The sequence below is a fragment of the Trichosurus vulpecula genome, chromosome 4, assembly GCF_011100635.1.
Source record: "Trichosurus vulpecula isolate mTriVul1 chromosome 4, mTriVul1.pri, whole genome shotgun sequence".
Taxonomy (NCBI): Eukaryota; Metazoa; Chordata; class Mammalia; order Diprotodontia; family Phalangeridae; genus Trichosurus; species Trichosurus vulpecula.
Genome location: NC_050576.1, coordinates 196,167,434 through 196,194,660, shown reverse-complemented (window position 1 = coordinate 196,194,660; position 27,227 = coordinate 196,167,434). Strand labels below are relative to the sequence as shown.

General features: G+C 37.6%; 1 protein-coding gene across 1 annotated transcript in view; it reads right to left on the bottom strand.

Moving 5' to 3' along the window:
- TANC2 (tetratricopeptide repeat, ankyrin repeat and coiled-coil containing 2) overlaps positions 1-27,227 on the bottom strand; it is a 352,115-nt gene that overhangs the window by 160,522 nt on the left and 164,366 nt on the right. The window contains exon 5 of the mRNA XM_036755887.1: positions 17,611-17,874. Within this exon, the coding sequence (XP_036611782.1) occupies positions 17,611-17,874 (264 nt within the window). The remainder of the gene's footprint in view (positions 1-17,610; positions 17,875-27,227) is intronic.

Here is a 27,227-nt window from a genome sequence, read left to right as displayed (position 1 = left end):
TGATAAGACAAAATGTTCCATTTTATTTGTTTTATACTTGTCTTTTGGTGAATCATAATTAGCACTGTTATAATACTTTAACTGGAAAGGTAGGCAAACATTATAGGTCTCTCAGTGAGGAATACAGAAAGCTAACCAATAGCTGAAATAGACAGGTATAGCACTGCATGCTGATTAAGGAAGAGAATCTTGACTCTGGATGTCAGAAGAAACTACAAGTTCAGTTTTTTTCTCCATTCTTCAATGCCCATCTTTTTCACTGGGAAATATAGCTATCTATCTAAGAAGGTTGAGACTGTGTGTGTGTGTGTGTGTGTGCATGTGCACACATGTGCACATCCACTTCTGCTCCTGGAAGTTATTTCTATAGTTCAATTTTAAGATAAATCCAGTACCATCACCTTAACATCTCCATTCCTCAGTTAATATACGAGACAGGAAAATCCCTATATAGCTTCAAAAACAACTCACTAGATGTATGATGAGTGACTCAGTTTCCTTTTTCATAAAATGGGAAAAGTAACATTACCTATTTCACTGATGAGATCAAATTATAGATTTTAGTACAAATGATAATATATTTCCTGTGGGGAGATGAAGTTCTAAGGGCTAGAATGGGACTTTGGGGGGCTTCTACTACAAGAATATTTACACTGGAATTCCAGGATAGGGGAAAGGTGCTGAGCACAAGTTCCATCTGGTTATGAGAAGAGCTTCAATTAATAGTTTCACTGCGGGATTTGAGTCTAGAGATTGGGGCAGGTGGCTAGCTGCTTAGGAGACTGGAGGAGGGGTGTGGCTAACAGACTAAAGCTTAAGTAACTGGTTTCAGAGCACATAAGATAAAGGATTTGACAAGCCTAGTCTTTTCTTCTTCTCCACCCAGAGGGCAGATGTTAAATGCAAACCTTATCTCTGTTTTTTTAATCTCTATTTTTTACTTTTTTTTTTAACTCATTAACATAGCTGATTTGAGATAAAGGAATGATCCAAACAGTTCTTAGGTGTGTGTGTCATTATTTGTGAATGTGGAAGACTGAGAAAAGCAGGCAGTGATTGGCTTACAATCTCAGACAGATAAAGATAAAGACTTAGAGGCCTAGTATTCCAAGGCCTGCATTTTATATATTAGGAAAGTGCCCCAAATGAGTTAACTAACTAGAGGTTCAAATCTTCTGAACAAATTGGCAGGCTGATGAAATGATAGTGTATTTATAAAAACCTAGGGAATCAACAACAACAAAAAGTAAGACAACAGCAACAGTAAAGTAGCCAATTACAAAGTAAGCCCAAAAAACCAAGAGTATATCTATATATCAGTAACAAAATCCAGGAGGCAATAGTCAAAGGGGAAATCCTATTTAAAATAATAACAAAATGCATAAAACAACTAGGAGTTAATCTATCAAAGCACACTCACTTTCTGTATTGATACAGTTAAAAATCCTTCCTTAAAAATCCAGAACCTAAATAATTGGAGGGATATTCTGGGTTATGCTTGGGCTATCCTATTATAATAAAGCTGACAACACCACCAAACTTGATTCATAGATTTATTGACACATTAATCAAACTAGCAAGGGGATATTTACAGAGCTAGGTAAAAAAAAATTGTCTGGGGGGGAAAATATCTAAAATATTAAGGGAATAATGAAAAAAGTAGAAGTGAAGGAACAATAGTATTTTAAGGCTTCAAACTGTACTAAAGCATTAATTGTCAAAACTGATACCAGTTAAAAATAGAAAAGTAGATCAATATAACAAACTAGAAAACAGAGAATCAGAAATAATTGAAATAAATAATTCAGACAATCAAATATAGATAACCTTGTTGAGAAATTTAGCTGTGAAAGGAAAAAGATATAAGAAGATTGCTTGAGGGGATAGCAGAATTATGTAAGAGATTTTTAAGTATAGGGGAAACCCAGGGATGTTTGTAGGTGGCAAGGAAGGAGCAGAAGGCGTTGAGATTAGGAAACAGAGAAAAGGAAAGAGAGGGAATGACTCATGAGGAAAGCTCGTGGGAGTTATTGATGGGGTGTTACAAGTACAGAGGTTGGTGGCTTTAGCAAAGGAAGAAGGTTACTTCTTCAGAAAACTGAGTAGAGGAGAAAATGGGGGATTATGGAAGGATTTTGAGGTAAGGAGCAGAAGAAAGGGGAACTTAGAGACAATGCCCTTTATTATCCTAGTAAATGATGCCTTTTGCTGAGAAGACTGATAGTATGTTTAAGGAGCCCTGGGTTAGAGGAGAAAAGAGGTTTTTTAGCATAGGTATGCTGAAAAATTATGGTGGAGAGTCAATTCTATATGATCTGTTGCCTAGGCCAGTCAATTTCACCTTTACAACACTTCTCCAATCCTTCTCTCCTCTGACACTGCCACCACTCTAGTGCAGGCCCACATCACCTCACACCTGGGTTACTACAATAGCCTGCTGATGGATCTGCTTTGCCTCAAGTCTCTGGTCACTATAATCCATTCTCCACTGAGCCACTAAAGTGATCTTCCTCAAATGCTGTATGTAACCTTCCTCAAGTGATTATGTAACCCCCCTACTCAATAAACTCCAGTGTCTCCCTCTTGCCTGTTTGTCATTCAAAGCCCTTCATAACCTAGCCCCCTCCTACCTTTGCAGTTTTCTTATCCCTGACGCTTCAACACATACACTGTAATCCAGTGACACTTGTTCCAAGAACTAGAAACTCTTATCTCTGTCTCCAGGTGCCTGGAATGCTCTTCCTCCTCCACTCTGCCTACTCACTTCCCCAGATTCCTTTAAGTCCCAACTAAAATCCCATCTTCTACAGGAAACCTTCCCTAACCCCTTTTAATTCCAATGCTTTCTCACAGTTAATTATCTCCTATTCATCTTATGTAAATATAACTTGCTTTGTATAGATTTATTTGTATATTGTCTTCTCCATTAGATTATAAGTTCCTTATCTCCAGTGCTAAGCTGCTTGGCATATAGTAGATCAGGGCTGTCCAACCTTAGGTTTTTGTTGAAACAATAGACAATATGTTTTGATTTGCCATTTTAGTGAGAACTCTGCTGTAGCTGGGCTTCCTTTACTAAAGCATTTATGTAAATTTCTATGCTTGTAGGTGGTCCTCAGGCTGCATTTTGGACAGCCCTGCAGTAGATGCTTAATAAATGTTGACTGATTGATTGAATTAGTGAAGAATAAAAGCATTGTCATGCAGAAATAATAGTCCATTTTATATTATATCACACACATTTGTAGCAGATTCAGTTCTCAAGGTTGCTCAGCTTTTTTTTTTTTAGCATTACTGAATAATGAGGAGAAGGCTAATTGTAGGAATCATTCAGAGCTGGAGTTTGGGAAGGAGAGAGTGTAGAAAGGAAAAGGTTGTTTTTGTTGTCATTTGTCCTTCATTCTTGATGAGGACCATGACATTAGAGAGGTGATATCACGACATTCAAGTGAATTGGATTTAAGTGAGGGAGGGCTATGCAAAGTTACCAGCCTTATTCTCTCCTCCGAAGTCATCTGGGTCCAGTGGCCAGACATAGATTAGGACAAATGGAGATGGCCCAGGATACAGTGCTTTTCAAACTAAGGTCTTTAAAAGGTCTCAGTTTGGGGGGCAGGGCAGGGCCAAGATGGTGGCTGGAAAACAGGGACTCGCTTAAGCTCTTCCCCAAATCCCTCCAAACACCTGTAAAAAATGGCTCTGAATAAATTCTAGAGCTACAGAACCCACAATAGAACAGAGGGAAGCAGGTCTCCAGCCCAGGATAGCCTGGACGGTCCCTGGGAAGGGTCTATCGCACCATGCAGGGAGTGGAGCGCAGCCCAGTGTGAGCCAAGCCAGGACATATCAGGGCAGTGGAGATCAGGCTAGCAGGCCTTAGGGCTAGGATCACTGAGCTGTAGCACTTACCAGACTTCTCAACCCACCAATGCCAAAGACCATGGAACAGGTCAGTGGGAAAACTGCTGGATCAGGGTGAGAGAAATGTGTGGTCAGAGAGGCAGAGAGGCAGCAGCAGCTGGTAGCTTGGGCAGCTGCTTCCAGAGCTCCAGCTGCAGCTGTTTCCAGAGTCTCTGGCCTGCCCAGGTGGAAGGAATCAAGAGGTGAATCAGAGCGAGAGTGCAGGGAGCACTCTGCTGGCACAGAGGCAGGGTTCTCTTGCTTTGCCCGGCTTGGATCAGGGCTGTGGTCCTGGTTGGTGGTTCTTGAAGGAGGAGGAGCACTGGTGTGACAGAGCTTGTGGTGACTTAAAGTAGCCCTGAAAACAGCAGTGCAAGGCCCCTGAAGCTTGGGACAAAGCACTCTCCACTTTGAAGGCTGTCATAACCTCACCAAAAGGTCAAGGATCAAGTAGTTGGCTGGGAACATGAGCAGCAGGCAGCATAAAAGAACTCAGACTCAGACTACAGAATCTTTTTTGGTGACAAAGAAGATCAAAACATACAGCCAGAAGAAGTCAACAAGGTCAAAGAGCCTATATCAAAAGCCTCCAAGAAAAATATGAATTGGTCTCAGGCCATGGAAGAGCTCAAAAATGATTTGGAAAAGCAAATAAGAGAGGCAGAGGAAAAATTGGGAAGAGAAATGAGAGTGATGCAAGAAAATCATAAAAAACAACTCAACAACTTGATAAAGGAGACCCCCAAAATATTGAAGAAAATAACACCTTAAAAAGTAGACTAACCCAAATGGCAAAAGAGCTCCAAAAAGCTAACAAGGAGAAGAATGCCTTGAAAGGCAGAATTAGCCAAATGGAAAAGGGGGTCCAAAAGACCACTGGAGAAAATAATACCTTAAAAATTAAATTGGAGCAAGTGGAAGCTAGTGACTTTATGAGAAATCAAGATTTTATAAAACAGAACCAAAAGAATGAAAAAAATGGAAGACAATATGAAATATCTCATTGGAAAAACCATTGACCTGGAGAATAGATCCAGAACAGATAATTTAAAAATTACTGGAGTACCTGAAAGCCATGATCAAACAAAGAGCCTAGACATCATCTTTTAAGAAATTATCAAGGAAAACTGCCCTGATACTCTAGAACCAGAAGGTAAAATAGAAATTGAAAGAAACCACCGATCGCCTCCTGACAAAGATCCCAAAAAGAAAACTCCTAGGAATATTGTAGCCAGATTCCACAGTTCCCAGATCAAGGAGAAAATATTGCAAGCAGCTAGAAAGAAATAATTTGAGTATTGTGGAAACACAATCAGGATAACACAAGATCTAGCAGCTTCTACATTAAGGCATTGAAGGGCTTGGAATATGATATTCTGGAGGTCAAAGGAGCTAGCATTAAAATCAAGAATCACCTACCCAGCAAAACTGAGTATAATACTCCAGGGCAAAATATGGATTTTCAATAAAATAGAGAACTTTCAAGCTTTCTGGATGAAAAGACCAGAGGTGAACAGAAAATCTGTCTTTCAAATACAAGAATCAAAAGAAGTATGAAAAGGTAAAAGGAAAGAGAAATCATAAGGGACTTACTAAAATTGAACTATTTTGTTTACATTCCTACATAGAAAGTTGATATTTGTAACTCATGAAACTCTTTCTCAGTATTAGGGTAGTTGAAGGAAACATACTTATATATAGACTGAGGGCACAGGGTGAGTTGAATAGTAAGGGATGATATCTAAGAAAACAAAATAAAATTAGTAGGTGAGAGAGGATTATATTGGGAGAGGGAGAAAGGGAGAGATAGAATGGGGTAAATTCTCTCACATAAAAGTGGCAAGAAAAAGCAATTCTATTGGAAGGGAAGAGGGGGCAGGTGAGGGGGAATGAGTGAATCTTGCTCTCGTCGAATTTGACTTAAGGAGGGAATAACATACACACCCAATGGGTAACTTACCTTACAGGAAAGTAGGGGGGAAGAAGATAACAGAGGGTGGATGATAGAAGGGAGGGCAAATCGGGGGAGGAGGTAATCAAAAGCAAACACTTTTGAAAAGGGACAGGGTCAAGGGAGAAAACCAAATAAAGGGGGACAGGAATAGGATGGAAGGAAATATAGTTAGTCTTTCACAACATGAGTATTGTGGAAGGGTTATACATAATGACACATGTGTGGCCTATGTTGAATTACTTGCCTTCTCAAGGAGGGTGAGTGGGGAGGGAAGAAGGGAGAGAATTTGGAACTCAAAGTTCTAAAAACGAATGCTCAAAAAAAAGTTGTTTTTACATTCAACTGGGAGGTAAGATATACAGGCAATAGGGTGTCAAAATCTATCTTGCCCTACAAGAAAGTAAGGGGAAAAGGGATGGCGGGGAAAAGGGATGGCGGGGAGTGGGGAGACAGAAGGAGGGGCAGACTGGGGAAAGGGGCAATCAGAAAATATGCCATCTTGGGGTGAGGGGAAGGTAGAAATGGGGAGAAAATTTGTGAACTCAAAATCTCGTGGAAATCAATGTTGAAAACTAAAAATATTAAATAATAAAAGAAATAATATGTCACAAAAAAGTACATCAAAGAATTATCTATGACCTGATTATAAATCTTCCACTTGCTCAATTAGAGCTTAATGTTTATCATATAAAATAACTAAATTCGTTTATCTAATGTATGTATAATTTTGAATAAAATTGAAGGTCTTGTTAAAAAAAAAAAAAGATCTCAGTTTGACTGAGGCAACATCCATTCAGTGATTTAGGAGGAAAAGTTAGCAAGGAATTCAAGGACGGAAGAGAGTGGTTAGTTTAAGTTGTTCCTTTAAGACTGTGAGAGGAAGAAAATGAGGCTGATAGAGAGAAAGAAGGGAGGGGTAGAGGACTAGGGGTAAAAGGTAGCTAGGTGGTACAGTGGATAAAGCACCAGGCCTAGAGTCTTGAAGACTCATCTCAAGTTCAAATCTGGCCTCAGACAACTTATTTTCTGTTTGAACCTGGGCCAAGTCATTTAGTGCTGTTTACTTCAGTTTCCTAATCTGTAAAATGAGCTGAAGACGAAAGTAGCAAACCACTCCACTATCTTTGCCAATAAAACCTCAAATGGGGTCAAGAAGAGTCAGACACAACTGAACAGCAACAACAAGAGGACTAGAGGTCGCAGTGAAGTGAAAAAGTTAGTTTTGGAGGAGTGAAACACAAGGAGGAATGGAAGGATAGGGGTTTGTGCTGAGAAAGAAGTTTCAAATTTTTAGATCGTGGAAATGAGTTTTGTGTGATAGGAGATCGATGTTATGATCATGCCAATAAGTAGAATTAAAAATGTCTGTCATGGGTGGTGAGGAAATTGATAAGCCACAGGGTCAAAAGACATATGAGGGGACAGTGACATACATATTTAAATCCCTGAATATGAGGGGAGGGTTTGAGGGAAACTGTGAGGTATATATTAAATTTCCTGAAAGAGGGAGAAGAACCAGAAGTATCTGTCAAAACTATCTGAACTGAGTGGATGGAGTGAACTTCCAGGGAGAGTTCTTCAGTGATGGTAGCATGGAGACAGTTTGAAAGTTTGAAAGAAGAGGATGCTTGTTTGCCATTACTGGGTTTTTTCCTTCATGGAGTCTCAGGGTCTGGGAAATGTTGGACTATGGAATCAAAGATAAACTTGACTTTGTCATTTTGTAGATGAAAGAGAGAGTAGATGATCTGTCTATAATCACATAGTAAAGTAGCAAGAGTAAGAATGAGAGTAGTAAAGTGGGGAGACTGAACTAAAATTCAGGTTTCTGTAATTTCAGTTCAGCACTTTTCCCAGTATTTGTTATTTGTTTTTCTGTAGTTCACCTAATATTGATCTTGAAAAACAAACAAACAAACCAAAACAGGTATATAGCAGAGATACTAGGAATATTTTTGATGAGCATTACTGCCATTAATTATAGAAAGAACATAGCATAAAATTTTAATAGACAAATAGACAGTCAATAAATGTCAAATATATTAATAGTGTGCTCAGTAAAACCAATATCCATAGAAGCTTTGATCATAAAGAGGTCGACTTGGTATTTAAATCCCTTCAATCAAACATTTATTAAGTGCTTATTATGTGCCAGACTAAATCCTGGAGATACAAAGAAAGGCAAAAGATAGATCTTGTTCTCAAGGAACCTAATTGGGGAGACAACATACAGACTACGTACAAACTCTATACAGGATAAGTTGAAATAATCCGCAAAGGGATGGCACTAAAATTAAGGGAGATCAGGAAAGGCTTCCTGTTGAAGGTGGGATTTTATTGGGCCTTTAAGGAAGCTAGGAAGCATAGATGAGGTATGAGATAATTTCGGGCAAGGGGACAGACAATGAAAATGCAGTCAGAAGATAGTGTTTTGTTCTAGGAGGAACAGCAAGGAGGCCAGTGTTACTGCATCATGGAATACATGGGAAGGTGGTTGTAAGGTGTAAGAAGACTGGGAAATTGGGAAGGACAGGTTATGAAGGGCTTTGAATGCCAAATAGATGATTTTATATTTGATCCTAGGGGTGATAAGGAACCGCTGGAGTTTGATGAATAGTGGGATGATACAATCTGACCATAGTCTACCTTTCCAGGCCTATTGTATTATCATTCTTCATATACTCTGTGGTCCTGTCAAACTGTTTCCCTCACCTGAAATATACACCCTCCTCATTTATGTTTTATAGAATCCACTTGCTATATAAAACCCATTCTTATCCTGAAATTTATTTTGTATTTCCTTAGCTGTACTCATATTATTTCCCTCTAATAGAATGTAAGCTTTTCGAAGGCAGAATGGGTTTTTTTGTTTTTGTATTCCCAATACCTAGCATAGTGCCTGGCGTATAGCAAATCCTTAATAAATGCTTACTGAATGAATGAATAAATGAAGCAGTAAAATAATGAGATCTGAGGTGAAAAAAAAAAGTCACCTACACTCTCAAGTTTCTTTTTGCTTGGTCATTAAGCCGTAACCCAAAAATTTCAAATTCCTGGAAACTCAGAGCTAGAAGAGATCTTAGAGATCGTTTGATGCCATATCTTCAGTTTACAGATGAGGAAACTGAGGACCAGTGCTTAAGTGATTTGCCCAAGCACACAGAAGAATTATATGTAGAATGAGGAATCAAACCTGGACAACAGGTGAATCCGAGAAAGGTGCCACTTATCAAAGAAATACATTAAAAGAGAATATAAATTCTTCTCCATCAAACTAGGGGGACATTTTCTCTTCGAGGCCTAAGGACTTAGCCTCATTAAGTCACTGTATTAGTCAGGAAAGCTAGTTACAGGAGGTGAGGTGAAAGAGATTCTAGGGCAGTGATTTTTACCCGAAATTCTCTATGAAGCAAAAAACAAACACGGAAGCAGTTCTCTATTCTACAGTTGTGGTGGCTATGGTTACAACTAATGTTATTGCCACTGGGATCCAAACAGTTCCCACCTGCCTGACCGTTTCTGAATTTGTTTGTTCCTGGCTTTAGGTAATTGTGTAGCTATAGTCCACGTTAATTTTCTCATTAGTGTTGCGCAATTCCATTTTGGACCTCAGTTAGTTTGAGATCTATACACATTAGAGCCAGAGAATAGGTTCCCCTTTCACAGAATGCTTATACCACTGTAAGTGGCAATGTAGAGGATAAGGGATGTGCAGGGCTTATAAACTATGAGATAGGGAAATACACGAATAAGGCTGCTTTTCAGATCTCTGCTATAGTCTATCAAAGTCCACCTCGCACAGACAACAGAGCATGGAGGCAATATTATCTTTGCTCTCACCTGGTTTCTTCCTGCTCTAGGCATGTGGCCTTTGTCCTTGCTTCTGTAACTCAGCACTGGGCTGACAGGTGCCAGAATTGGGGTGGGGGGGAAGGAAAGCTCTTCTTTGCTCCATATTCTCAGCTTCACACTGTCTTGAGTATGCATTTCAAAAATCCACCAGGATATCTCCTGGTTAGTTTAAGGGTGGAGGGGAGGGGAAGAAGAAGGGAAGAATTCTCTTTCTGTTCCATGACCCTACGGTATACTAATAAAAGGGAGATTTTGGAGTGGAAAAACAGATTATTTTTTTAGAGCACCTTAAATTTTCTTTGCCTCACCAGTTCCAGGATAATGGGGGACTGGGGTGGAGGGAAGAGTGCTACACATGTAGAAAAATGCTGGTTTGTTATCAATCTTGTGCCAGTTTCTGGAAAGCAATGCTGATGGGTGAAAATGAAGGCCAGTGAGGAAAAAGCCTAATTTGATAAATCACTAAATGCATTCTGTGCAACTCCTTACAAGACATGAAGCTGGCATCTTTATGGGGGTGAGATAATGAATCTTTACAGACAGCATCTGCTCAAACAGCACAGAACACTGTATAATCTCTTTAGAAAGCTAAAAAGTAGGCAAGAGGAAAACAGCCCAAAGATGTTAAGAGATGTCTCCACAGCCACAACGCAACTACTATCTGCACTGTGTCTATACCACGCCATACAGAGAGTCTTAACTAAATAATATTTACAAAAGCTAACATTATGAGGAATGACAGCTTAAGAACAAATCTTACTTATGTTCCCTTCTTCTAATTTCTAACCAGTCAATTTATTGTTACTGCTTCCAGGAGAGCTAGGAGTCATTGTCTGTCCCAACTGCACCACAGAATTCCTTAATCACTTTTTATTCCCTATGCAGAGTCATCATTAGTTGACTGTCACCTAGGTTCCTCAAGAGCTCATGTGAAATATAGCATAGCACTGTTCCCACAACTGTCCTTGCATAAAAACTTGAAACGATTTCTCTTCATAAGTTTACACATGAGATTTACAATCTAGCCATTTAGCTGAGGTGTGTGTCAAGTCAAATGGATTTAGTTACCAAGTAAGGGTTTGGGGAAAAAAGTTCCTTAAGATTTCCATTTTCAAAAAACAGCACTGTATTTCTAATTGAGTGAAAGGCCTAACAAGTCTAAACATGGAAAAACAAGATTTGGCCTTTCTTATGTCACCAAATGTTACTCAATAATGATAAATACAGTTTGTACCTTCCAAAAACTACAGAGCTCTGTCGATTCTAATTTCTGCAGAAAGTTGAGGTAGCATGGAGTAAACTGAAAGAATACTGGACTATTGAGTCACATGTATCTGGATTCAAATCCTGTCTCTGCCATTTAGCAGTTGGGTAACTCAAGGCAAATCACAATTCTCTGCACTTCAGTTTCCTCATTTGTAAAATAGGATAATAATAGCAACTACTTCAGAGGGTTGTCGCGAGGATCAAATGAGATAATTTATGTAAAGTACATTGCCAGCCTGAAAGGGCTATCTATTTACATCTAAGTTTTCATCATCATCACTATCATAATTAAAACACATCTGTGATTTCATTGATTTGCATTTGTTCCAACGGTAGATTTCAAACCACACATGTTTGAACATTCTATGCCACATTCATCCATGTTCTCCCAAAAGTTCTCTATAACAAGTCCACCCAGGTGCTGGAGGTCCTTCTTGTTTTTTTTCATAACATTGCAAGGTTACCAACTGGAGCACTCTGGCTGTCCACTTGATATCTCTCATTCTTATCATGAATCTTTGTCATTATCTTCTTCCTATCATAAAATTACCTGATGATGTCTTTTTCTCCTATTCTTCTTTAGAGCATATGTACACACACACACACACACACACACACACACACACACACATTACAGCCTTCTCATACCCAACATTGCTTTCCTTGTGTTATTTAAGTTTTTGGAGGCAACAGTTTCATGTTTTCTTGCCATTTGGCAATACCAATAGAATGTTGGTAATGAAATGATGGGCCTTTGATTTCATGGGATGTTTGGGGTTAGGAAAGGAGCTCTGAAATTTCCTCAGAGAAACCCAGCCCAATCTCTCCTTCACTTCCTATTCAACTCTGGGCAATTTCTTGGAGAAGATAGGATGGAATGGAATCACTTATGCATGTAGAGAGGTTTGTCTTTGACAAGAAGTGCCATCTTTACATGTGAGACAGGGATGAAAGAGGATGAAGAGGAGGATATTTGAATGATGGGAAATGAAGAGGGGAGAAGAGGGAACTCTTGGTGAATGGCCTCAATTCTTTTCAGTGAACTATGAGGCAAAGTTCTTAGTTGGGAGTGGGGGGAGGGGATGGGAAAGCCTTGAGGAGGGTTGAATTTGAAAAGTCTCTGTGCAGAATGGACCAGTGAATTGATAAAGGAGGTGTGAAAGGCTTACCTTAATTTTTTTTTTTTTTGGTAATCAACAAATAAACATGATGAGATCTTATATACCCTTTCTCTTTCAGTTAATTGTGAAATGGTAAAAGATCACCATTTTATATTAATAACCAAATCCAGCAGATACTGCCCTCTGTGGATAACACTAGCTTAAAAATAATTCACTTTTTACCATTCACCTGAACTGAGTGACCTACGTGGCAGAAGCATAGAAGCATTTTGCAATTTGATGTGCTAACCAGATTATTTTAAAGAGAGATGCTGTGGAGGGAGCTTGGGGAGCATAATTTTTGCCTGCAAGGTTACCTACCACATGGGTTATTAGTGATTGTGGCTCTATGAGGTCCAGTGGGAGTTTACAAATTGCTTTACCTGCCAAAAAGTTGTCATGCTCTCACAGCTCCTTTTCCCTAAGGTCAGCTCAGTTGTTGGTCTAACTCTGAGGGTGTACGATTGAGTCAAAGAAGGTTCAAGAGGTCAGGTTTAGTCCAGAATAACCTCGAATTTTAAATCTCTCACTTTCAGAGTAAACCTGGAGGTGTGAATAAATACTTGGGAAAGAGCAGGAGTACAAATAAGTAACAGGGCAAAGGAGAAACAGCCTGGATCTAATGACGCCACAGAATAACTCCAAAATTACATGGGTCTGGATGGCAAAGTTGTCATTTTTGGCTACTTTTGTAACATGCCCCTGGACCACCCTCAGTTGCTGCAATGCTCTCTGACTTCCTGACCTCAAATACAAGAGAAAAGTCATGCTTGGATGGACTGAAATGATCCTTTCTCCAGCTCACTCTCCATGCTAGCAGCTAAATGGTAACTGTTTACTAATAAATCAAATTCAGTAGTATCCTGAGGGTGGTGCAGAAGGGAAGAAGAATCAGCCAAGAGGCTGAAGTAGAGTAAAGGTCTTTAGCTAAGTAGGAATCAGAGAAAATGCACAGGGGTACAGGTAAAATATAATGAAATAAAAAAGGAAAATAAAAAGATTGGAACTTAAGAGTTGGTTGTGAAGTAAGTACAAGGGGGCTTTATTAAAGTGAGCGAACAGCTGAATTGAACAGATCAAGTGTTTTAGAGATGTCTTATTATGATCCATCTAGAGACTTTAGGATGTATTGAAAATTGTTCCTTTTCCAAAGTTGAGCTTCAGCTTAGTGATGTTTTATTTTATGAAATGACATAATGGACAATTTGTATTCAACTTTTTAAAGGAAGGTCATTGTTAAGATAACAACATTGGTTGAAATGGTGAATAATTTGGCAGTTTTACTTCTCTATGAAATTATGTTTCAAGTATAATTTTCTGTTAAAATAATAATCCTACATATAGTAAACAATTATAGTTGATGATTTTTTAATATACACTTTGTAAAAAAAAAACCCTTGTTTTAAAATAAGAAGTTGCTTGAGAGTAGATGTAAAGCCTCTCTTTACAGTCACCTCTGATTGTTACTTAAGTGAGGCATAAAATAGAGAGACATGCTTACCCCAAGGTGTTGACCTGTGCCACAGCAGATATCCTGCACAAAGGCCAAATAGAAGAGAGACTTTTCAGATGGTGAGGTTCCAAGTGTTTGCAAATCATCTTATGCTGATTGCATCAACAGTATAGGAGCTTCTCAATGAGATTCAGAGGCATTTTAAAAAGATCAATTTAGCAACACAAATAGAAAAAAACAAGTGGATAAAAAATACATGTTGCCCAGATTATGTCATGACATGAAATTGGATAGGAAGTCAATGGAGCTAGTCTATCATCATATGTATATCTTGGACAAACAATGAAGATGGATAAGGAGCTTGGCAAAGTTTGAAGAGGCACAGAACTAAACTGCTTGAGCCATGTCTGAAAAATTATACAATGTTTTCAGGGAAGCCAAGCTGCTTGCACAACAAGGGCCTGTATTTTTAATTTCAATATTTTCTTGGAGATATGATAGGGCTGTGGATCACTGAACAGTACAATTACAGAAGAATCAAAATTATAGGTGACCCAAAGGGCAATGGAAAGACATACGGCAAATCTAAGTAAATTACTGTGTTTTTACAGTGGCAGCTTGCTCATAAGAAATGATTTTTTTGATATCCTCAATGAGAGCCAGCACAATTCAGTGGAAAGGGTGGCTGGATCAAAGTTAGAAGACTTAGATTTGAAACCCAGATCTTCTATTTACTATCTAAATAACTTTAGGAAAATTGCTTGATACTTCTGGGTCTTAGTTTCCTCATCTGAAAAGCAAGGGGTTTGGACTATTTTATCTTTAAATTTTCTTCTAGCTCCAAGTCTGTGATCCTACAACTCTGTTGGCAACTCAATCCTTGTATCAGAGTCCTGTTTTCTTCCACAGAATGCTTATTGTTGTCTAAAAGAGCATAATCGGAGCTTTCTTGGTAATTTCATCTCAGTTTAGATAGAAAGAGAACTGATCCACCTTTAAGATCCAGGCTGGTATCTATCATTCCCAAGTTAGTTGCCAGGAGAGATGAACATGCTCATCTTCCAATAGGATGCTCTGGATTGTAACCTTTTCAGATGTTAGAAGTATTCTCTCTTCTTGTCTTCCTTTTCCCACTCCAATCTCTATTTTCTTCTAAAGCACAACTCAAGTGCCACTTCATACAGTAGGACTTATCTCCCCAGAGTTACTTTGCATTTACTTTGTATATAATTTGTATATAATTGTGTGTACATGTTATTTCTCTCCAGCTCTTTGAGGGTAGGGATTATTTTATTTTTGTCTTTGTATCCTCAGTATTTAAGCACTAGCCTGGCACAAAGTACTTGCACAATAATTGCTTGTTGAATTGAATTCCACTAATTCGCTACTATTGCTGGAGATTTAGAGATACTAAAGAAAGAGCTTGAAGTCTCCATGCAACCATGAAGCCCTCTTAAAGTGGGTAGCCACTCTGCAATAACTGAATTTCCTGAATATCTGTTCCCATCATCGTGAATGAGGGCAGAGGATGATGGGTCTTCATGAGGCTGTAACAGAAAGTGATGATTTGGAAAGGTGGGGAAAGTGAAACAAGTATAAAAAGAGCAGCCTCACTAAGCCACCTGAGTGTCAGTCACAATTACAATTTGGAAATGAAAGCTATTGACAAGTGTAAAAGAGTATTTTTTCCCCTCATGTCCTTCATCAATGAGATAAATCTACCCAGGATTTTCCTTGGTGAATGTGAGAAAAAAAACACGACTATGGCTTTGCAATTTACATTTCCATTGTGCATTTTAAAAATGTCACCACGCCCAAATATTCTTGGCATCATTACTAACAGTGAATCTGTTTGTGTGCTAAAGGATGACACTAACCACTTAACTTTCTGTACCATTCTTCCACAATAGAGATTGGCAGTGGTGTTTATGTTGCACTTTAGAAATGGAGGCACCTTTTGATTCCTCTCTAATTAGACAGAGCAAGTGCATTCTGAAAATCTCAGGCTTCTGGGACGTTAAAGCTTCTGGTAAGTTGGGTGTTTTCCTCAACTGTCAGCAATGATTTTTGTTAAAGTATGCCTCAATAAAAAGATCTATTTAACCTTCTCCCTCTCTCTTACCACCCACCTCTACCCCCAATATGCCTCTTCATATACATTCCTGAAACTCCTCTAAAAAGAAATCCAAAGCACACGCTCCATCAGGTTTAGATCGAAGTTAGATGAGAAGGAGGAGACTCAGGGTTGGAAAGGACCTTAGAGATAACTTAATGAGTCCAATCTATTAATTTTGCAGGTGAAAAAAACTTAGGCCCAAAGAGGGAAAGTAATCTGTCCAATGTTGACATCGTTGTCATAGTAATAACTAACATTTATACAGCACTTACTGTGTGCCGGGCACATTATCCCATTTAATCTTCAAAACAACCCTGAGAGGAGGTAGGGGCCATTATTCTTCCCATTTTACAGATAAGGTGGACAGAAGTTAAATGAGCAGAAGCCAGACTCCAGAACTTCAGACTCCAGAGCGAGTTCTTTCCACTTTATCCTCCTCCTCCTCATCTTTTCCTTCACCCCTGTCTCACATGGAAGAGGTAGCCCATCTTGCCAAGGAGAACCCCTCTATCTGTATAAGTGATCCCATTCTATTCCGTCATCCTCGCTCTCTGACTTATTTTCAATCATTCCCTGTGGCTTCTTCCCTCTCACTAGATCTTTCCATACTTGCTAGCTGTTACCCAAGATCTCTTCTCCCATTTCCTGAGAAGGTTGTACGCACATTTCTTTTCTTTTCCCATTCTTAATTCTCCACAATTTGGCTTCTTACTTGATCATCAGACTGAAACTGTTTTCTCCAAAGCTATCAATGATCTCTGAGTTGTCAAATCAAATGGACTTTTCTCAATCTTCATCCTTCTTGACCTCTCTGCAGCCTTTGAAACTGTGGTCTTCTTTTCCTCGTAGTCTCTTCTCTCCAGGTTTTCATGGCATTACTTTTTCCTGGTTCTCTTCCTACCTGTTTGACTGCTCCATTTCATTTTTTTTTGTTGGATCTTCATCCAAATCACTCCTGCTAAAGGTGGGTAATTCCTAGGGCTCTGTCCTATCCCTGTTCTTTTCTCTCTTTATACTATTTCACTTGGTGATTTCACAAGCTTCCACAGATTCATTTATCATCTCTCTGTTGATATTTCTCAAGTGTACTTTCCTGACCTTCAATCTTACATCTCCAACTGCCAGCTGGATTAAACTGTATGTCCTGTAGATGCGAACTCAGCATGTCCAAAACTGAACTCATTATCTTTCACCCCAAATGTCCCTCTCTTCTGAACTTCCCTATTACTGTTGAAAGTACCACTATACTCTCAGTCACCCAGACTTGAATGTATGCATCATCTTTGACTCCTCATTTTCTCTCACCTTCTAAATCCAATGAGTTGTCAAGTTTTGTTAGTTCTAACTGTATAGCATTTCTCCTACCTATCCCCTTTTCTCTTCTGATGCTGTCAGTACCCAGATACAAGTCCTCATCACCTCATGCCTGGCCTATTTCAATACACTTTTGGTTGGTCTCTCTGTATCAAATCTCTCCCCACTCCAGTTCATTCTCCGCAAGTGTTAAGTTGTACAAAGTACAAGGACTGACCATGTCAACCTCTTATTTGATAAACTCTAATGGCTCTTAATTGCTTCCAGAATCAAATACAGAATCCTCTTTTTGACATTTAAAACCTTTTATAACCTGGTCTCCAGGTTTGGACCTGGACAGGTATTGTTTCTGATATTAAATGTTTTCAATGTTTTTTTAGGCAAAATCATCATCTTAGGAAGAGGCCTCTTCCCAAAATACATGCAAAATATATATGCAAATGTGCTTATGTAAATACAAATACACATAGGCATGTGCACACACATCCAAATCCCCAAAACGGATGGAAAAATATAAATACTGATGGTACAGAGTTTATTTTTATCTCAGTTGAATCCAGTCAACAGAAATAACTAGGTTTTTAAAAAATCTTACCTGCTACTGAATTTGGCCGTGGCATCAAGTAAAGTGGAATAGATTGTACTGATTGGGACAGAACTGTTTCCAGATTCCTTTCTGGGATCTTGTTAAGACTATAGGTAGAGGCTGTCATATTTTCATCCACTCGGTATAAACACGAATCCATGCTGGATTTTTGAGACTGCCAAGGTTTCAGGTTTCCTCCAGATCCTAGTTCTTTACTGCTTTCTCCACCATACTTTGTCCGTTCCACATTTTCAGAATAGCTTGTCAAAGTAGCTGGAACAAAACAAATAGGAAAAAAATGAATAAGAGAAAAATCAAGTAAAGGGTCTTTTCTACAAACTTGTCAAAAATCATGATTTGTGAGGACCTCTTAAAAATACTTTTTTTTTGTTTTTCATGCTTCTTTTATTTTTTAAAAAAAATTATTTAATATTTTTAGTTTTCAGCATGAATTTTCACAAGATTTTGAATTACAAATTTTCTCCCCATTTCTACCTTCCCCCTACTCCAAGATGGCATATATTCTGATTGCCCAGTTCCCCAGTCAGCCCTCCCTTCTTTCTCCCCACTCCCCCCATCCCCTTTTCTCTGACTTTCTTGTAGGGCAAGATGGATTTCTATGCCCCACTGCCTGTATATCTTATTTCCCAGTTGCATGCAAAAACAACTTTTTTATTTTGACCATCTGCTTTTAAAACTTTGAGTTCCAAATTCTCTCCCCTCTTCCCTCCCCACCCACCCTCCCTAAGAAGGCAAGCAATTCCACATAGGTCACACATATATCATTATGTAAAACCCTTCCACAATACTCATGTTGTGAAAGACTAACTGTATTTTGCTCCCTCCTATCCAGTCCCCCTTTATTCAATTTTCTCCCATGACCCTGTCCCTTTTCGAAAGTGTATGCTTTTGATTACCTCTTCCCCCTATCTGCCCTTCCTTCTATCATCCCCCCCTTTTTATACCCTTCCTCCTTCTTTCCTGTGGGGTAAGATACCCAATTGAGTGTGTATGTTATTCCCTCCTCAAGTCAAATCCAATGAGATCAAGATTCACTCATTCCCCCTCACCTGCCCCCTCTTCCCTTCCTACAGAACTGTTTTTTCTTGCCACTTTTATGTGGGATAATTTACCCCATTCTATCTCTCCCTTTCTCCCTCTCTCAATATATTCCTCTCTCATCCCTTAATTTGATTTTATTTTTTTAGATATCGTCCCTTCAAATTAAACTCACCCTGTGCCCTCTGTCTATATACACACACACACACACACACACACACTTGTATACACACACACGTATATTCCCTTCAGCTACCCTAATACTGGGGTCTCATGAATTACACACATCATCTTTCCATGTAGGAATGTAAACAAAAGAGTTCAACTTTAGTTAAGTCCCTTATGATTTCTCTTTCTTGTTTACCTTTTCATGCTTCTCTTGATTCTTGTGTTTGAAAGTCAAATTTTCTATTCAGCTCTGCTCTTTTCACTGAGAAAGCTTGAAAGTACTCTATTTTATTGAAAATCCATATTTTGCTTTGGAGCATTATACTCAGTTTTGTTGGGTTTAAAAATACTATTGATACTCATTTCATGTCTAAGCTTAGAACAACAAGAACAAAGTGACACCATTTAGATGCATGGTAACTAACAACTATAAATCAAGTATTGGGGTTACAAAGAAAGAAAAAAACAATAGTCCCTCTTCTCAGAGCTCACAGTCTAAGAGGGAGGCAATATGCAGACATCTATGTACACACATACAGGATAAGCTGGAGATAATCAACAGAAGGAAGGCACTGGCATTCATGGGGATACCACTGGAGTTTATTGAATAGAAGGGAGACATGGTCAAACTAGCACTTTAGCAAGATCAATTTGATAGTCAAGAGGAGGACAGAGTGAGGTAGGGCTAGATTTTAGTTAGGGAGGCCAGTCAAAAGGTTAAAGCAATAATCTGAGCATGAAGCCTGGTGGCAGTGTCAGAAGGGGCATCTACCAGGGCTATTGAAAAGTTAGAATTGACGGTACTTAGCTACTGATCAGATATGAGGGCTGAGGGAAAGTGAGTTGAGGATCATACCTAGGTTTTGAGGCTAGCTGACTGGTTAGGGAGGTTAGGAAGAGGGAAAAGTTTGGGAAGGGAAAGATAATGAATTGAATTTTTGATATGTTGAGCTTAAGATGCCTGCAGGATATATAGTACAAGATGTCCAACAAGCAGTTGCAGTTGCTCGCTGAGTCAAACAAAAAAAAAAAACAACTAAAATGTTGTGTCTGAATAAATATGTTAAAAAAAACCTATTATGCTATAAACTTATAGTATTAGTAGCATAGTATGGTTGAAGGAACCATTTGAGAGTTAGCACTCCTGGGTTTAAGCTTAAATCAGCTACTCAGATACCTTCGGATACTGGGCAACTCACTTAATTTCTCTGAGACTGGTTTAAAGTGAGTCTTCTAAAATGAATATTCTCATCTCTAGATAGTAATGATAATATTTATGATACATACCCCATAAGGCGGCTGTGAAGAGGGCATTTTTCAACCTTACACCTACAAATGTATTATTATCCTCACTGTTATCTCATTCTTATCTTTTTTGGTGAGGTTCAGCAAGAAATGGTTTGAGGATAAGTTGCTACTCTGCCAAAACTCTTTTATATTTAATGCTTTGTGGACTCTTAGGCAGGTAAAAAAAATAATGTCTCTGTGACTGGATAAGAGTATTGGTATGTAAGTTTTTCTTTTATAGAGTCATTTAAAATATCTTTAGGACAACTCTGTTGAAAGATGGAAGATAAAGATGACACACACCTTACTCCTACATAGTTTTAATTTCTTTCACTGGCTCTCTATATTTTTGAAAGTTGCTAATTTCATGTAGTTTTTATTTTTTGAAAATTCAGTACAGTAACATCCACTAAAAACACTATTCTTAAATTTCTATGATTTAATATTATACCCAAACAACTGTAGGCAACAAATAGTTCTGTCGACAATGATGCTCTGGTTCCAGAGTAGTCTATCTGTTGAATTCAAGTGTACTATGTAGCTTGTGTTTGTAGCATAAGGCTTTGTTATTTGTTAGTTTTAAAAAAAAAAAGGTACCAAGCCTTAGTATAGGATTCTAGTTACTCAATCATGTATTTCTGAATATCCAGTAGGTGTTTCCCCCCTAAAATCTGAAGTGATATATGCAGTTTTCATTGCTTCGTTTTATAGTTTACTCCGATTAATAACTTTGGGCTTCTTGAATATAACCTTTTTTGTAATTTCTGGTGGCAGTGACCTGATTCTGAATTATTATAAGCCTCTGTTGTTTCTATAAACAAATCTCCACAGTATAGCCAATTTTTCAATGCTTCTTTGTTGACGTTTTTGGCTAAGTACACGTGGATCTCTCTCATGGAGGGTCTTTTAATTCCCCTCTTGGATCTCAGACATTTCATAGGTTCCATCCAGAAATAAACCTACTTTGGGTTATGTTTGACAAATCCTGTTATTAACCTTTACTGCTGCTTTGTGAAGAGAGGTCTATTTGCTCCAAAAGTATTTCTGTGTTTTTAACTTGTTCACCATGTGCTCTTATGTCTGCTAATCCTCTTTCTCTTTTTTGTCAAGGGATTTTTAATCTTTTTCTAGCAGCCTTGGGGTGATGAGCGCTGTACTTCATTCACAACATTCAAGTTTTTGTTTGGAGATACATTGTGGTCCATTTACCATGTCAAAAGTATACACTGACTGGTATTGTAGTGATATTAAATACTTTAAGTGTTTTTCCTTTTAAGCTTTTACTTTAGGATGGTAGACTGATAAAAGCAGCCTCAGCTTTTTCCTTGACAGCGTTATGTACAATCTATCTTGCTTGGTTTTAAGTATCACCTTCGTTTATTGGTTTGATTTGACTACCACATTCAAACTTTAATCCTTCGGTATCTATTCTTCCGTGGAGCACAAAATATTATACTTATCATGTCCAAGTGACATTTTGATATAATTAGGAAAAGTTTCCATGATATGAAGCAGCAGTTTAATGTGCTTTTCAGTGGAGTCATATATAACTTGATGTCATTCACGTACATTAAGTCACTAATGTGATGTTTTGGTATAACTCCTTTGACTTGAAATCCATATACTCAGTTCTATTTAGGAGTGCTGGAAATGGATGTAAGCTAGGCAGAACCATAGTAGGATTAAACTATTTCTCCAGAACATGACGTATTTTACATCAATTACTCTGGACATTATTAAGCCCTTAATAAATACCGCTGATTAATTATTGTGTTGGTATTTTAAACAGAATTTTTTAATATGTGGGTATCAAATACTCTATTATTGTCACTACATTTGGATTTGTTTTATATGTTTACGGCATGTGGCTAAAGCATAAGTGAGGAATGGAGGCAAAAGCTTTGCTATAATCAATGAAGGCATGTAAATATTGTTGTACTTTCAGTGTGCTTGTTGAATAATCACAAAATCAATAGTGAATTGCTCTTTACACTCCTGGAAATTTCTGGAATACCCTTTTTGTTCCTCACTGTTTTCTTGTTAATGTTTATAGAGTTTTTTGAGCCATACAAGCTGTGAATGCTTGGAATGAAATACAGAAACATGAAATTGGCCTATGTTTGGAAGGTCACTGCTATTTTCATCTTTTGGTAATAATTATGTGATGCCGTCTGTTAAGAGACAAAATCAAATTTGCATCACAGAGGAAATTAGTAAATGCTTTGCTAGCCATTTATGATTCACTGTGAAGTATTCGAGGCCTTATCTGGATCCATTATTTTCCAGTCTTGTAGAGAAGCTACTTTTAGTCACCTTCCTTGACATAACTGTCTTTTTTTTCCCATTATATTAACAGTATGTTATCTGTTTTGTGCTTGGTCCAACTTTTGTTTTTATTATGTTGGACTTATTTAGGCCATAGAGATGATCAGTAATTCTCCACTTCCTCTGCAGCTGGGTGGCAAAGTGGATAGAGCACTGGGCTTGGAGTCAGGAATTCCCAACAACTTCATATCCTCTCTCACTTAACTAACAATATGACAAGTGGGCAAGTCACTTAACCTTTGTCCATCTCAGTTGCCTTACCTGTAAAACAGGGATAATAATGGCACCTACCTCACAGGTCCAACTGAGATAATATTTACAAAGCACTTTGCAAACTTTAAAATGCTATCTAAATGCTATATTATTCTTTGGGTGTTCTCCTCATTTCTTTGCTTCTTGAACTATAGAATGGTATAGTTTTTGATTAGTGTTGAATGGTTTGTTTTGTCTCTTTACTATATTGACTGTATCATTGTAATCTTTTGACTTGTTTTTGTTCAGAGGATGATAGTTTAGAGTTTGAAGCCGTATAGTCCAATGCCTCATTTTTCAAAGGAGGAACTGTAGATTAAAGGTATAAAATTTTCTGATATATTTTTGTGTTTTGAATTTTGTTCTGTATGTTTCTTTCTCAGTACCTTTAATCAAGCAACACAATATTCAGATTTTCTACCGCATGTACTATCTAGACATTGATTTAATCTCCCCATGTCTTTTTGCAGCTCTTCATCAGCTTTCTCAAATCTCTTCTGCCATGATGTTATTTGATACCTGTCCTTAGGAATATTTCTAGATAGCCCTACCTATATGGCTACAACATATACTATTGTATTACTGTATGCACATCTTGAATTTTTTTTAAACTGTCATCAAATATTGTAGGAAAATGTATTTCTTTATTGTATTATAGGAGAAACTAGCTTTTTCAAACTATAATGTTTTGGTAGAATTGGTCTTTTTTTTTTTAAATAAACCAACAATAATCATTGGTATTTATTTATAATACTACCTCAAATCCAGAAGGGAATAATGAAATATAAAGCCTCATTCAAAATAACTACAAAATGCATAAAATCTCTAGGAGTCAATTTACCAAGGTACTTTAAAAACCAATATAATTACAATTAAAAAGCACTCCTTAAAAAAAAAGAACAAATAATTTGTTCAGCCAATGTTCATAGATGGGCCATGTCAATATAATAAAAATGACAATACTAACTCAATTAATTTACAGATTTAATGCTATTCCAGTGAACTTACCAAAAGAAAATACTATCAGAATTAGAGAAATAAATAATAAAATTCATTCAGATGAACAAAAAATAGAAGATACTGAGGTATTTTCTTAAAAGTAGAAATAAAAGAAGGACAGAATATTTAGCTTTCAAATTATGACTTAGTAACCATGAAAACTATCCTGTATTAATCAAAATAGAAATGTAAATCAGTGGAATAGATGAGACAAGGAAGAATCAGAGACATTTGGACTAAAAAACCCAGTGTCTGATACACTTTTAAAAATTATCTCAAAAAACATTCTTTCTCAAGAATTGGTGGGAAGACTGAAAATAAGTTTCACAGAAATTAGTTTTAAAATAACCATATATATCAAAATAAAAAACAAAGCAAATATAAAGCAAGAAAGAGGAGAAGGAGGAAGGTGTTCACATTGTCTAGAATTGGTCTTTTAGTTGGATTTAGGCCCTCAAACTCAAAAAGTACTTTTCAAAATTCTAAGTGTAGCATTTCTTCAAAACCAATTGAGAAAGTGGTATTATTTTTGCCATTTCTTTCATTATTAGGTAGCACTTCCCAAGACTGTATTAAGTATAAATTGTCAATACTTTCAGGTTCTTCAGCTTTTCCTTCTTCAGACTAAAGTAACGCTAATTCCCTAATTTCCATTCTTATTTCACCTAATCTGAGTTGAAGAATAAGTATTTCTTATGGCTCTCCTGCACTGAGCTACAATACATTGTTGCATAATACAGAGGTGAGGATATCACTGACAAAAAACAGCATAAAATCCTTGCCATCTAACTGATAAGATTTATTCCCAATTTTATTAGGTTATAGAAACTAGTATATAATAAAAACATTAATATTTCCAGTCTACTTCACGCATGTTCACTGTCTATATTAGTGATCCGTGCCATCTGCACTGAAGTTTTTACGGCAGGTGGGGTTACACATATGCACACATATAAACATATATACGAACACACATATGAATGTATGTGTGTATTCATCACTCATACTTCTGTTGAATGGTTCTAGATCCATCAGACACTAGGCTGCTTTGTCTATGTCCTATCCTAGACGCATGGGAATAGTTACATCAATTAGTACCATCACTTTTATACTAGATATTTCAGGATTCTTGCCAGGATTTCACAGTGACCATAGAGGTCTCAGGGTTCACTGAGTCTCCACTATACTTCACCTTATTTGGCATTCCCTGACTTAGCAGCTTCCACCCCTCAACCTTGCCAAGGACAATGAGTTGGATTTGAGGGGGTTTCTTTTTCCCTTTTTCAAATTAAATTTTATATTTTCACTTAACAAGCATCCCCTCCCTCCCTCCCTCCCTTTCTCTGTCCCCCTCCCCCCCACCTGGGGGGAAAAAATTAAAACCTCTGTAACAAATACACAAAGTCAAGTAAAACTGACTATCTCCAAAAAGCGTATGTTCACTCACACATGTAGTGTTTTAAGATCTATCTATCAATACATACAAACACAAACATGCTCACATATATGAAGATTCTAGATACAGTTTTATGGCTAAGTGTTTTTTGTGACAACAGCCCTATGAGGTAGGTAATATGCATACTATTCCTCCCATATTACTGATGAGGAAACAAAAATCAGAGAAGTGAAATGACTAGGTAGAAATTGTCAAAGCCAGGCCTCAAATCCAAGTCTTTTTTTTTTTTTAACTACTACATCATACTACTTTTCCACTACATAATTAAATTCCAACTTAACTATAAATTCAGCCCTTTAGAATCTTTTATTTAGGAGAATTAATGTAATTGTGGGCAGCTCGGTGGCACAGTAGATGCAGCTCCAGGTTTAGAGTGAGGAAGACTCATTTTCTGAGTTCGTATCTGGTCTCAGACACTAGCTTGTGTGACCTTGGGCAAGCCATTTAACCCTTTTTGCTTCAGTTTCCTCATTTGTAAAAGGAGAAAGAAATGGCAAAGTATTCCAGTATCTTTGCCAAGAAAACCTCAAACAGGGTCATGAAGAGTTGGACAGGACTGAAAAAAACACTTCACAACAGAAAAAGGATCCTCAGGCAAAAATACTATTTTTTTCCATGATGCTCCTGGCTTGGCTTCTAAGGATAGTCTTTGACACTTTCCAAAGTTGCTAAGATTCTATAATAAAACTAAATAATATTAATTATATGTTGCAAATCTATGTCCTCCAAGAAATTTGCTGACATGAAGAATTCCACTCTGTTATGGAATGTTAAGTGTTAACATTTAACATGTTAAAATGTTATATATGTGTGTGCATATGTATATATAATGTTAACATGTATAATATATATGTTTAATATATGTTAAATATAATTTTTATAAATCCTGCCTGAAACGTAATGCTTTGAATTACTTGTAGTTCCATGCTTGGAATGTTAGTGTCAAGAACTTGGTATTTGAACTTATTTTCCTGTCTCAACTATTCAGTAAAGCCCCAAGTACTCTGACATCTCCTTCTCACCAGAAGTCCCTGACCTTTCCCTAGACCTGGCTTTTTTCAGATATGTAAGGAATTCCTGATAGGTAAACTCCCTTTTACAGTGGAGATCTATAATCTGTTCAGAGTTAAATTTTTCCTCCTAGGTAAAATATTTGAGTAGGAGGTGGGACCTTATGCCATTCTGAAGAAGCTTAAATTTGAAATAATTTTTGTTTTTATTCTGTAATTTTAAAGCGTGGATTATTATGAGAATTCCAGAGGCTTTAAAAGAATCATTGAATATTATAAAAGTGTTTAACTGGACTGTCAGTAGTGTCTAAGGTTCCTATAGTCAAGAGTTCTTTAGATTCCCTTCAGTATTTCTGGTTACTACCGGTCACATTAAAACTAAACCGCTGCTTTCTGAGGAGGCTTTGGCAGTACCAGGTCAGAGTGAAAGAAGGTTCAGAGTAGACATGAAGTTCCTTTAACAAATATTATACAGTATTTGGAAGAGTGCCTTGCATCTTTTTTTTCCCTTGAACCCTATAATTTCATTGGCACAGGCAACTCCTAGGATGGAAACTGTCCAGCAGAGTAGATTAACAACTTATCTGTAATGTATAATCTTTAAGAATTGCTCGGGGACACTGAAAGATTAGGTGACATAGTGCCTTCCACAAAGTAGGTACTTAATAAATGTTTGCTGAATTTAGGGAAGTCACTCTGTCTTAAAAGCCAACCTTGGGGGTCTGCTCCAGAGGAAGCCCCGTTCCACTGTCTGGGACCAATTCTGATAATGGAGGAAAACTGGGCTGTTCATTAATTCCAAAAGCCTGTGAGGATTCCATGGCAAATTTGACTTTTGGGCTGTGGTTCAAAGACACATAGCAGAAAGAGTAATTGGCTGCTTTGACACTGACTAAACAATATGGAGAACCATGAACACAGTTCTAAGCAGTTTACTCATGTAAACATGGTGATTTTCTCTGGGAAATTCCCATTAGGCTACGGTCTCTGTTCAACTTAAAACTAGTCATGCTTGGAACTAATTCAAACCTACAAGGTTTGACATTTTACCTACATTTACTTTATTTCAT